We start from the raw sequence: 12,035 nt of genomic DNA, 5'->3' as shown, positions 1-12,035 counted from the left end.
ATCTCTACATCTGTTCCTACTCCCCAGTCCTCATCCCTCTGCATTTGAATGAGGCTCTTTCCTCCTTTTCTTCTATGCTGCCTGAGTATCAGAAGTGGGAGCACTGAGAGCACAGGTGAGGCAGTCTCCACAGCCGCTCCCTGTAGCCAGGTGGAGCAATCATAGGTAAACTCCTGCTCAGCTCTGAAGCCCCAAGATGGAGCAGAGTGAAGCCGGAATCTTTGGAGAATTTAGCTGCCATGCTCTAACAAGCATCTACTAAGCATGTGGGAACTGAGAATTTTCTAAGTGTTATCACTTGGCAAAATTTTGGTGGATTTTAACAAGAACAGCAAAACAAACATTCCTGACACCTGGGTGACACCCCTATGCAATTTCAAGTCCCTACTTCACAGAATGGAGGCACTAGAGCTTCTCTAAAAAAGGTCAGATGTTTAAAAGAGTAGAAACAATGAATTTTCCCCAACTTCATTCTCAGAAATGGTTGAATAACTTTTGCTGAAACAGAAAGATACAGCCTGAGTCAGACATCCAACATGGGGCATTTTAGCACAAATGCTTGAAGTTTGACAAAGTTATAAGCAATTGAAGCTAATGAAAAATGTTGTGCAACTTTCCTCCTTCATTGCCTATAATATAATATTTTGTGGGTGAAATCCTGGTCCTGTTGACATCAATGGGGTTTTGCCACTCACTTCAATCGGGCCAGGATTCCAGCCTAGTCCTAGCACTGACCCTTTCTGACTTCCTAAATTGTGAAATTTAGCAAGTAAGTGAACAATAAAGTGAGAATGATGCATCTCAAAATGTTCTTTAATCACTTATTTTTACATCTGTATAGTACCTCTTTATTTACATCATAATGAAGTCTAAGTAATATGAGATTTTATAATATTGACTTCTCTATTAAATCTTTGCTGGGAAATGAGAAACTGATAATTTTGTGCACATTATAAAGTGTGTGGATAGGGAAATGTAGACTAGCAAGATTCTACTATAATATTTAGTGTCTAGAATTCAGGGTTATTAAGGAAAATCATGGGTTAAAACTTATCCCTATATATAGTGTGTGCATCTGCAAGCCTGTCCAATATTTGTCCTAAGTTTGCCCCTATATCAGGGCTAAGTTACTGTAAGTCAAGAAGGTGCTCAAGTACCGCTAATAATGCAGGGTAAGACTAAATAAATAGCCTGTCACTGAATTTAGTTCTGGAAGATAATTTGTCTCACCCATGTGTTACTCTTTGAATGTGCAGTAAGTATTTATGGTTTGAATCAGTGAACTAATCACAGCTCAACCTGCACAAATCATCACTGGATGTTGTGTTTACCTTTCAGTCTGTAATGAATCAACTCAGTCATGTCTACATGCATGCAAAGAAAAAGGAAAAGAGGTCAAAGATAAACTATTAGAAGCACATAATGAACACATTTCTGTAACAGAGGTTTGATTCAGCTCTCTTTGAAATCAATGGGAATTTTTGTCATTGGATCAGGACTCTAACCAAGCAAGAGGATAAATGAAGATCATTAAAAGATTAAGAAATTCATTGAAGTTTATCCCCAAAACCAAATGTAATAAAAACAGTAATAAAAAGAGACCTTATGAAGTCTGTCATCTCACTGGCCAGTTACACGAAGTATTATTTTGGAACATATGTTTACACACTAAATAAACAGTAACCAGGGTAAGAACAGAACTCTGGAGGAGACATAAGGAGCCTACCCTTTAATACTCTTTGCATACAGACCAGACACAATGGTAATCCTTGTGCTCATAGAATGCAAGGATTGTGTAAGATTCGTGCTAATATGGGAGTTATTCTTTCAAAGGTCCCCTGACCCTCCTGCCCCACTCTGATCTGCAGAGGCCAGCAGAGCACACTGCACCTTGTATATGAATGGCCATGATCCCCCTGCAACCTCTTAAGATCCTAGAAGCACAATTACTGTCTGGTGTAGAATGTTTACTGGAACTTCTCCTGCTTTGCCTAAAAGGCACACCACAGCCCTAACATTTTCTCTGGTGAGATTCTGTTAATAGGCATTGCTACTTTTTGAGAAATATTCCCTGTTCACCAGCTTCTGTTTGAATGATCCCATCTGTTGCCCTGTGCAATGCATCACAGGCATCATGCTGCATTAGACACCCAAAGACATTTGAATTAGTCCAGCAATAACTATTCACTGGTGAAATGTACATCAGTAAGTTTTCTCACTGTCCAAACTATTTTCATATTAGAATACAAGATTCAAATTTCAACATGCAAGTTAACTTTTCCTCATGAGACACATTTTACTAAATGACAAAGTTTTTTTTTAAATGAGATTGATCATATACATCCCATAAAATCACCCCACCATTTGTCCAAATCTCAAGAAATGTAAGCCTTATGATTGCACCTTTTCAGTTATTTTTGCCTTGACCGTGCCTTAAATCATTATACTACTTTAATAAAGATAAATACAATGCATTATTACATATATACAATTCATATAAACTGTGAAGTAAATATGGTACTGATACAGATGATGTACCCAGTCTGGGAGGGAATGACATCAAAGGATTCATGACGAGTTCAACTGACGTTAAATTAACCAGGAAGAATTCTTGCACTTCTGGTATATCATCCTGCAGAACAAAAGCACAGTAAATTCTCCTTTTATGATCCTTTAAGATGTGAGTCAACCAAACAACAACACTTACCTTATGCCCCAACGATTTTAAATAATGTTAGACTTTATTCATTTGTTCCTATCCTCTTGAAATACAATTATTAAGTCTGAAATTGATCCTCATGTAATATGTTTGAAATAAAGTATTATATTTTTCAAAAGACACTACCGTGACAAAAAAAACCTGAACATATTCCTGAACACAAATTTAACTGTGAATTTAAAAAGCACTAGAAGTACCCACTGAAAAAGAAAAGTATGTCGCAATCAGTCCATATAAGTCTGGAGGCAATGAAGACTATTCTAGGTAGAAATTGAAGCTTAATGAGAGTTTGATTCCATTCATGCATGTTTAGTTGTAGCCACTCTCTGTGCTTCCACGTTTAAGATTAGGGCAAAAAGGTCCTTCCATTATTTCTTCTGAGCCACAATGAAACAGTATACAGCATGAAATGACAGACAAGCCACGGGAATTAAGACCCAGATTGTGCACCCATTGAAGTCAAAGACAATTGTGTATTAGGCTGGCAAGTGTGAAAAATCGGGATGGGGGGAGGGGGTCTGTAAGGTAATAGGAGCCTATATAAGAGAAAGCCCCAAATATCGGGACTGTCCCTATAACATCGGGACATCTGGTCACCCTATCATGTATTGATGACAAGGTCTAAGATTTACCTCTAGAATAGTAACATTTATAGAAGCTGATGTTTCTCCTTCCCCTAAAAGCAGCCAACCAGACACAGGTATGTAATCAACTCCTGGTTCAGCCAAGGTCCCTTCTGTCTGATTCCTTACTCTGAGCAATCCTGGCACTGTTGCATATGTAACATTGATAACACCTAGTAAATGTGGAACAAAACAAAAAAAGTTCTTATATTTTAATTCCTGTTTAACTACAATCCAAATAGACAAAACAGACAGTGCAGGAGAGGGGAGCATTATCCTCATTTTACAGATGGGCAACTCCATCAGGCAGATTAAGGCCCTGATCCAAAGCCTATTGAAGACAATGGGAGTCATTTCATTGGCTTCAGTGTGCTTTGAATCAGGCTCTTAGTGACTTGTAACAGGTCACTCAGGAAGTCTGTAATGTAATCCAGAATTAAAACCTACATCTCGAGTCCCAGTCCAGTGCCTTAATCTCAAGACCACCTTTCTTCCCTCTTCCAAAGGCAAAAAGGCTTCAAGACCTTGTTTTTTAAACACTTTACTAATTTAAAAGTGATTTGCAAACCGGAGAAAATGTGGTTTTGTGGATATTTTTGCTGAGATTTTTCTTTCCCTCCTCCTAGCAAAAAGGGGAGTACAATCTAATTAAGAAGTTTTGGGTTTGACACAGTAAAACTAAATGGACACATACACAAAGTAAAAACTATTTCCCCATGCTAATTTTCCCCCTACTGTTACTCACGCCTTCTTGTTTGAAATGGGCCATCCTGATTATCACTACAAAAGTTTGTTTTCTCCTGTTGATAATATCCCACTTTAATTGATTAGTCTCCTTAGAGTTGGTATGGCAACACCCACTTTTTCATCTTCTCTGTGTATATTATATATATATATAATCTTCCTACTGTATTTTCCACTGCATGCATCTGATGAAGTGGGTTTTTGCCCACGAAAGCTTATGCCCAAATAAATTTGTTAGTCTCTAAGGTGCCACAATTACTCCTTGTTCTTTTTTCCAAAATGTTCTATTTCAGCTTCTCTTGCACTAGAATGGCGGATGAGCACAGCTCTCTAACCACCCATCTTCCTACCCACACTTTCTATTCCTCATGCCATGTTCTAGAATAGGGGCCTTTCAAAGGGGCTTAAGGAAGTTAGGTACCCAACTACTATTGAAAATGAGTCTTTGAAAATCCCAGCCAATCTCTCTGTTTTATTCTTGCCACTCTCTGTCCCCTTTTCTTTTACATCTCCATTCTTTTCCCCCTTTTTCAATTTTTAATCCCTTTTTTGTTCTGTTTTTATTCAATTCTTATTTCTTTTCCTAGTTGTTCCCCCTTCCTTCCCCTCAGACAATACAAGGCAACAAACAAGTTTTGATTCATTCTGAAACACAGTGTTGCAAATTGCATCCACCCACAGAAGCCAAGTGTCAGAAATGCAGTATCACCATTTATGGTCAATACTAAGTGACAGACTAGCTAGTCCATTAGAACAAGAAGCTACCAATTTCCTGAGATTTGAAGATGGTGGGATTGAGTGGCTATTTGTGTTATGACTATTTGTGTTATGGCTAGTTGTGTTGTAGCCACCTGGCTACAATCTAATTTACAATATATCACTGCAAAAAATATCTGAGCAATCACAAGATTTACCTAATTGGACCTCTGCTAAAAGAGAAATGGAAAGTAGTTGCATTCATCAAGGAATAATCATTTGAAAACTATTCATAATCCCTAACAATATTTTATGTTTGATGAGAAAACAAAAAAGATGATGGAAACCTACATGAACTTAAAAGGAAATTTGACTCTGGCTCATTCCTTCACTTCTTGTGCTAGAAGGAGTGATCCAAGGAATGGAAAACCTGTCTTATGAAAGGAGACTCAAAGAGCTTGGCTTGTTTAGCCTAATCAAAAGAAGTTTGAGGGGGGATATGATGGCTCTTTATAAATATATCAGAGGGATTAATATTAGGGAGAGAGAGGAATTATTTAAGCTCTTTCCCTCCTGTGTGGACACAAGAACAAATGGATATAAACTGGACACTAGGAAGTTTAGACTTGAAATTAGACGAAGGTTTCTAACCGTTAGAGGAGTGAAGTTCTGGAACAGCCTTCCAAGGGGAGTAGTGGCAGCAAAAGACATATCTGGCTTTAAGACTAAGCTTGATAAGTTTATGGAGGGGATAGTATGATGGGATAGCCTAATTCTGGCAATTAATCAAAGATAAATTGCCAAATTATCAGCAGGTAAGTATGCCCAGTGGTCTGTGATGGGATGTTAGATGGGATGGGATCTGAATTACTACAGAGAATTCTTTCCCGAGTGCTGGCTCGTGAGTCTTGCCCACATGCTCAGGGTTTAACTGATCGACATATTTGGGGCCGGGAAGGAATTTTCCTCCAGGGCAGATTGGCAGAGGCCCTGGAGGTTTTTCACCTTCCTCTGCAGCATGGGGCACGGGTCACTTGCTGGAGGATTCTCTGCAGCTTGAGGTCTTCAAACCACAATTTGAGGACTTCAATAACTCAGACATAGGTTAGAGGTTTGTTATAGAAGTGGATGGGTGAGATTGTATGGCCTGCATTGTGCAGGAGGTCAGACTAGATGATCATAATGGTCCCTTCTGACCTTGAAGTCTATAGACTCTATGAGTCTATGAGTTGGGAATATTATAGAGGTGATACCTGCAACTGCTCAGAAAGAGGGAGATTTTGTCCTAGTGTGTAAGTAATAATTATTTTTCACATCGGTTGCTCTCTACGTTGCGTCACAGCATAATGGTTAAGCAGGTGGTGAACTGTAATTACTACTTCTGATTAGCTAAAAATTGCACCCACATTTATTTTACCCTGCCTCTCCTACCCCACCTCTCCAAACCCTGCCTTGTTGTTCATCCCATCCAAATGTTATGTCTTCCCCTTTAGAGAATTAACTCTCTGGGGCAAGAACAGTAATTTACTATATATAGGCTTGGAAGGATTAGATTTTTATCAGTAAATGTTGGTAAACATTGAGCTGCTCATACACACACAAACTGACGAAAAAATATTTTCACCCATAATAATCAAAATTTACGGAGAAGTAAAAAAAATGTTTTCAAGGAACTTATCAGAGACTTATTTAGGGCTATTTATGTTGTATATTTTGACGTGATGTTGACATTTATTTAAACATATTTATGTTTTAACAGTTATAAAACTAACTTTTTGAATCTCAACATCTACTGTCATTAAATAACTATTGTATGACCATCCCACTGCCTGACGCTGTTACAATTTCTTGCCATTGTGAAATTTTAAATCAATAAAAGTTAAAAACCACTTAAAATAAACACTGATATTATCCATTGAAATTATTTTAAAATATTTAATTCTGCCAAGCCTAATTGTATATTTGTATAGTGACTGGCACTATGGGGCCCTAATCTGTTCTACCACAATACAGTTGATTATTATTATGTAATAATAATAATAATAATAATAATTATTACAGCCACAGGGACACAAGTATCTCTCATAAACACCCAAACAGCTTTAGGAAATATCCCTTGAAGGACCAACACATCACCATACTGGGCAGTAAGGTTCTTCAAAAAGGGGCAGAAGGCGGGAATGACAGTAAAAATCGCAGTTTCATGAAGACCTAGGTTTAAAGGCCCATTCTCCCCACCACTTGGGTGTTTTTTGCAGGGACTGGTGGATCACAAGGAAGCACTGTTATGCAGGGAGAAGTCCTTCCATGCAGGCAGTTAGAGGTGACGGGATTTGGGTAAGTTTCTGGAGGGGACTGACTAAAATTGAAAGCAAGAGTATTTGGTTACTGTCCTCTCTAACCTTTCACTGTAACTACATTTTTGCAAGTAAGATTCTGAGAGTAAGAGAGCAGACACAGAGATGAACATTTGATTCATCTGACTCCCATTGACCTTTTCTGTACAAACAAGAATGTGTTGCAGAAGACACATAAAACCTCTGTATCTAGAGAAATTACACAAACCTAAAGACCCAAATTCTCTGCTGATGAAAAGTTGAACAGTTTTGTTTGCCTCTTGGATCAAAACCATCCTGGATGAAGAAGCAAAGTTCAAAACTCCATGTGGTTCATCACTGGCCTCTATTGTCAAAACAGCTTCATACCCTTGGCTATCCAAGACAGCAGCACCCATTGAAGAAACGCCTGTAAAACAGTCAATGGAGTAACTACACAGAATGTTAAGCAGCTGAAGTATTTTTTTTTTAATATTAGCAATGGCAGTTTGTATTACTATTTCCTGCAATATGCCATGCAGTCAATCATATTCCCAGTACAATGAATCAGAGAGAACATGATAGCATCTGTTGCGTTTCTATGGCCAGTGTGGATCCATACATGTTCTACAACAAATATGGCACAATACAATACAATAAAGCTATATCTAATGAAAGGATAATATCAAATGAGAAGACAGAATATCATCCAATGGACATTCATATGATGGGTAATTACAGGGTAAGGTTTGATTTTGCCAGCCTGGCTGGGGCACCTTAAGGCAAGAAATCCTGTGCAAATCTAGCCCGGCTTTAATAATGGATGTTTGTTTAATAGTGACTACGTGCAGAGAAAATGCAGATCTAGATGCTTCTCCCACAGCATAATCTGAATGGCAGGAATAGAATCTATTGCCCTCCTTGTATGCAGAAATCAACAGTCAATGGGGAAGTCTCCTTGTGACAGTACAAGAAGAATTGTCTGAACAGATATAAATAGTGGCTTATTTCATAGCAACTATAACCAAAAGGCATTAATGGTCCAATTCTGCTCCTATTTACAGGAGTGCAGCTCCCACAGAATTTGCTGGGCAGAGTTGACCCCCTGGTAAAACCAATCAAAACATACCAGTCAGAACACTTTAGAGCCAGTATGCACATAAAGAAGGACCACCTAACTTCAGTACACGGAAACAAAGTTTCACAACTTAAGAAATAAAGTACAGGATTTAAAAAGTTACAAAATAAATTAAAACAATAATGCAGATTACATCCTTTTCCCCTTTGAGATTCCCCATTCTACACTTTTGCTTTACCTTGAGTTCTGATGTCATATAGGACTACTTGGTATTCTTCCTTTTCTTCAGGAATATGGTCATCCAGCAGATGAACACTGAATGTTAGATTCAATGACTCCTGTTCATTTTAAATGGCAAAATAGATTAGTTACCACTGTACAAAACCCAGAGCACTATCTGTCACAGATTTTGAATGATTCCTTCCAAGAAGTTTTAAATTTAAAATATCCAAAATTATAAGCTACCTACAATTCGGACCTCTAAGATAGAGAGCTACAACAATCAAACTGGCCAGGAAACAATACTGTTTGGAAAGGTGTTCACCCCTTTCCACTTCAGCATTAATTACAATATTATCGCTAGCTTTTGCTGCTGAACACAGTTACTCTGTATGGGGTTACCTCGGGAAAGAAAAGTACTCCAGAATAGTTTTCAAAGGTTTGATCTAGACGATGCCCAACAATTTTCCAATTAACAGTAACATTTCCCAGTCCAGGAGCAGTTCTTAGGATGTGGAACTGCAATTGTTCCCCTAGGAATAAAGAACATAATAAAATGTTTGCTGTAGGGAAACTGCCAGTCATATAAGAATCAGAAGCATGCATTCCATAATCATGGTAACTTTTCCAAAACCAAGAAATTCAAGTACCCACTGATACTTTACAGTGAATCTTACTAGGTAATACACGTTTGCTTTTAGCATAAAAAAAGAAGGGGAAATCCAAATTCTAAACCTTTCAGTTCTGTTTTTAGTTCAGTTTTGAAAAATGTAATGGAAAGAGCTATCAAATGCATGCTAGGACTTATAAAGCAACTACAGTATAAAGACAAAAATGAATACCCACCAGAACATGCACAAACACCAGGACAATGGCAATCCATAGAGTATGCAAGATAATAAATGCTGTATGTACTAGCTATGACAAGTAAATTCCCATAGCAGTTCACTGGCAAGAAATATACATGTTGCCAATATTGCACTGTAATGTAATTTTCCACAATGCATGCACACAAATGCTTGCAATTACCTGTAAATTCCAGTTATGTGAGTTTTAACTTACATAATAGCATCAGTTATAGATTTTTAAAAATACAAAAGAAATTTTTCACAAAACGTTAATAACTTCCTATGATTTCCCAAGACATACTGACTATAGCAATCGACCGAAGTGCTGTCAATGTTAATTTATAAAATATACAATAATTATACTTTTCGTATTTCTAGCATTCAGTCTAATGGACAATGTAGTAAAAAACTAATGAACAGTATAGCAATCATCGCAAAATGTATGAAAAACAAAAAGATAAAAATAAGCTCATAAATATAAAAAGAAGGCTTGAGGTTTTATATATTGTATCAACATAAGATATATATATTAGCATGTATAGTTGGGGGGTGAACATATATATGTATACATACACATTATATGACAGATGTTTATTTCTAAAACATAAGCATACTGCATATGTATTTCAACAGTATTTTTCAGCTGCACAGTGTTTAAGCTTGCCAGTACATACAGTATTGCATTGGCTTCTGAAAGACAGGAAAATGTGCAGAAACCTACAGTATCAAGATATCTGGGTATATTAATACAACACATCTCTTAGCTGTCTGAAGGTTTTATGCTGCATCATTCTTATTCACTGAGATATAAGAAAATGCATGCAGCTAAGATTATATTTTTTCTCCTTAGACCATATTTTAGGGTTCAATATTTCTACTGCCAGAAAATGACTTTCTGTCCAGTTTGTATTAGAGATATTCAAATAAATGATTTAGAATTTTTCTCACTGTTGCTAATCCTGGGCATAATCAAACCTATGGAACTATATGGTTCAAGTTGCCTCTGAACAAACCCAGATGGAGGCCAAAAGAGGGGAGAAGGTAAGGCTGGCTGAGAAAGGACCAGGTGCCTCTATATCTATGTGAAACTACCACTCTCAGGCAAGATTCTCCTCCTCTCCTTTTTTACTCTGCAATTACTTTTCTCTGAATAACAGTCCATTGCAAAACCAGTTTATGTGGCCAGCTAGGCCTTGTATCTCTTACTATTGCATAAAACGGGCATATGATTTGACTAGTTGGGTCTGTATCATGATATGACACCAATGTGACTCCATTGGTTTTTAACGGAACTCTTCCTGGATTATAGTGTGTGAGATCTGAGCCAGATCCAAAGATGCACCTGAGCTCAGCCTGGTGCAGCTAAGAAAGGGAAGGAAAGGTATGTGGCTAAAATGGCTTTACACCACATTGGCGCCTCATGATCATAGGGTGGAGGGGGCGGGAGGGGGGCGGTCCAGCCCCACGTAATTTAGAGCAGCCTTGTGACAGGATACTTGTAAGTAGTAATATGCTGCTATAATTGACAGGAAGGACATCATAAAATTATTCTAGGTATTTTCTGTTCTGTTGAAGAACCACTGTTATCTCATATTTGTCCATCACTGAAATGAGATGGTAATTAGTTATTACCGGTAATTTTAGGAGACCACAATAGAAATAATTTTTAAAGAAGCAGTATAAATAATTTTAAGAAAATATATAAACTATACAAACATAAAATTAAGCCCATTTACAATAAAGAAGAATAGTATATGTATTTAGGCATCAGCATTTCAAATGTTCGAAGTTAACTCCTGGAATTGTGCTGATGTTCACACCTCGCCTTACGTTGCTCCATTGCTGTTTCTGATAGAAAAGAAAGTTCAAAATCTATTGAATGTGACATCATTATGATTGTGTTCCTGAAGAGCAGTGAACCTGAGTATATACAACAGATCCATCTTATGGTTTCCAAAGAGGAACATCATCATCTTGTTTAACACTGCACTGAAAGATATTCTATCCGATGAGAATTTTTCACATCCATTTCAAAACAAAATCAATACTTAGTATATCACACTAGTTATTTTAGTACCACAATTGCAAAATGCACAAATAAGACACAGCATATTTCAAAATCATATAATACAATACAATGATTTTTCATTGTTCACAACAAAATGAATTATGATGTGGGAATCAATTACCGTGTGCACTCATCTTGAGCACTCATTAATCAAAAATTAATTGGATTAAAAATTCAAATCTAAGTGAACACTTTTACTGATTCTGAGTAGTCCATTAGTGACCAGTATTACTAAGATCTTTGGTTGTCACATACAGAAAGAACTCAGGTAAAAGTGAGCATTAGGAATACAATTTCTGCCTTCAGTAGACTGGAACAAATATAAAAGGATCTCTGGAGACTGAAAATGTTTCATTAGGTCAATTTCACTTTTTTTCCCTATTTTAATTTTTAGTGTCTTACCCAAGTCTGAAGATTTATACATTGTGATTTGTATGTGGCTTAGGGACAGTGAATACCTGCCTAAAAATGTGTGAGATGTACAATATTTTTATCTTGAAAATATTTTTTTTAAACTGATGGATAGTGAAACTATTTCGTAATACAGTAAATATTAAATAACATGGCATTTGGAGTTGTATTGTCTGGTATCAATAGTCATTGTTTCAGCACAAGAAAAAACAGGTATTAAAAGGCAAAATCAAGCTCTACATATGACCCTATGAAGACCTAGTTCACTCTTTTTAACCAAGAGATTCTATAGGATTATTTTTTCTTGCTGCAAG

General features: G+C 37.0%; 1 protein-coding gene across 1 annotated transcript in view; it reads right to left on the bottom strand.

Moving 5' to 3' along the window:
• The window catches only part of ADGRV1 (adhesion G protein-coupled receptor V1), a 419,039-nt gene that overhangs the window by 313,771 nt on the left and 93,233 nt on the right, over positions 1–12,035 (bottom strand). Inside the window, exons 35-39 of the mRNA XM_039545618.1 lie at positions 8,797–8,927; positions 8,414–8,513; positions 7,348–7,527; positions 3,352–3,515; positions 2,539–2,632 (exon numbers count right to left, since the gene is read on the bottom strand). Of these exons, the coding sequence (XP_039401552.1) occupies positions 2,539–2,632; positions 3,352–3,515; positions 7,348–7,527; positions 8,414–8,513; positions 8,797–8,927 (669 nt within the window). The remainder of the gene's footprint in view (positions 1–2,538; positions 2,633–3,351; positions 3,516–7,347; positions 7,528–8,413; positions 8,514–8,796; positions 8,928–12,035) is intronic.

Source organism: Mauremys reevesii, linkage group 6 (assembly GCF_016161935.1).
Source record: "Mauremys reevesii isolate NIE-2019 linkage group 6, ASM1616193v1, whole genome shotgun sequence".
NCBI lineage: Eukaryota > Metazoa > Chordata > Testudines > Geoemydidae > Mauremys > Mauremys reevesii.
This window is presented reverse-complemented; position numbering and strand designations above follow the sequence as displayed.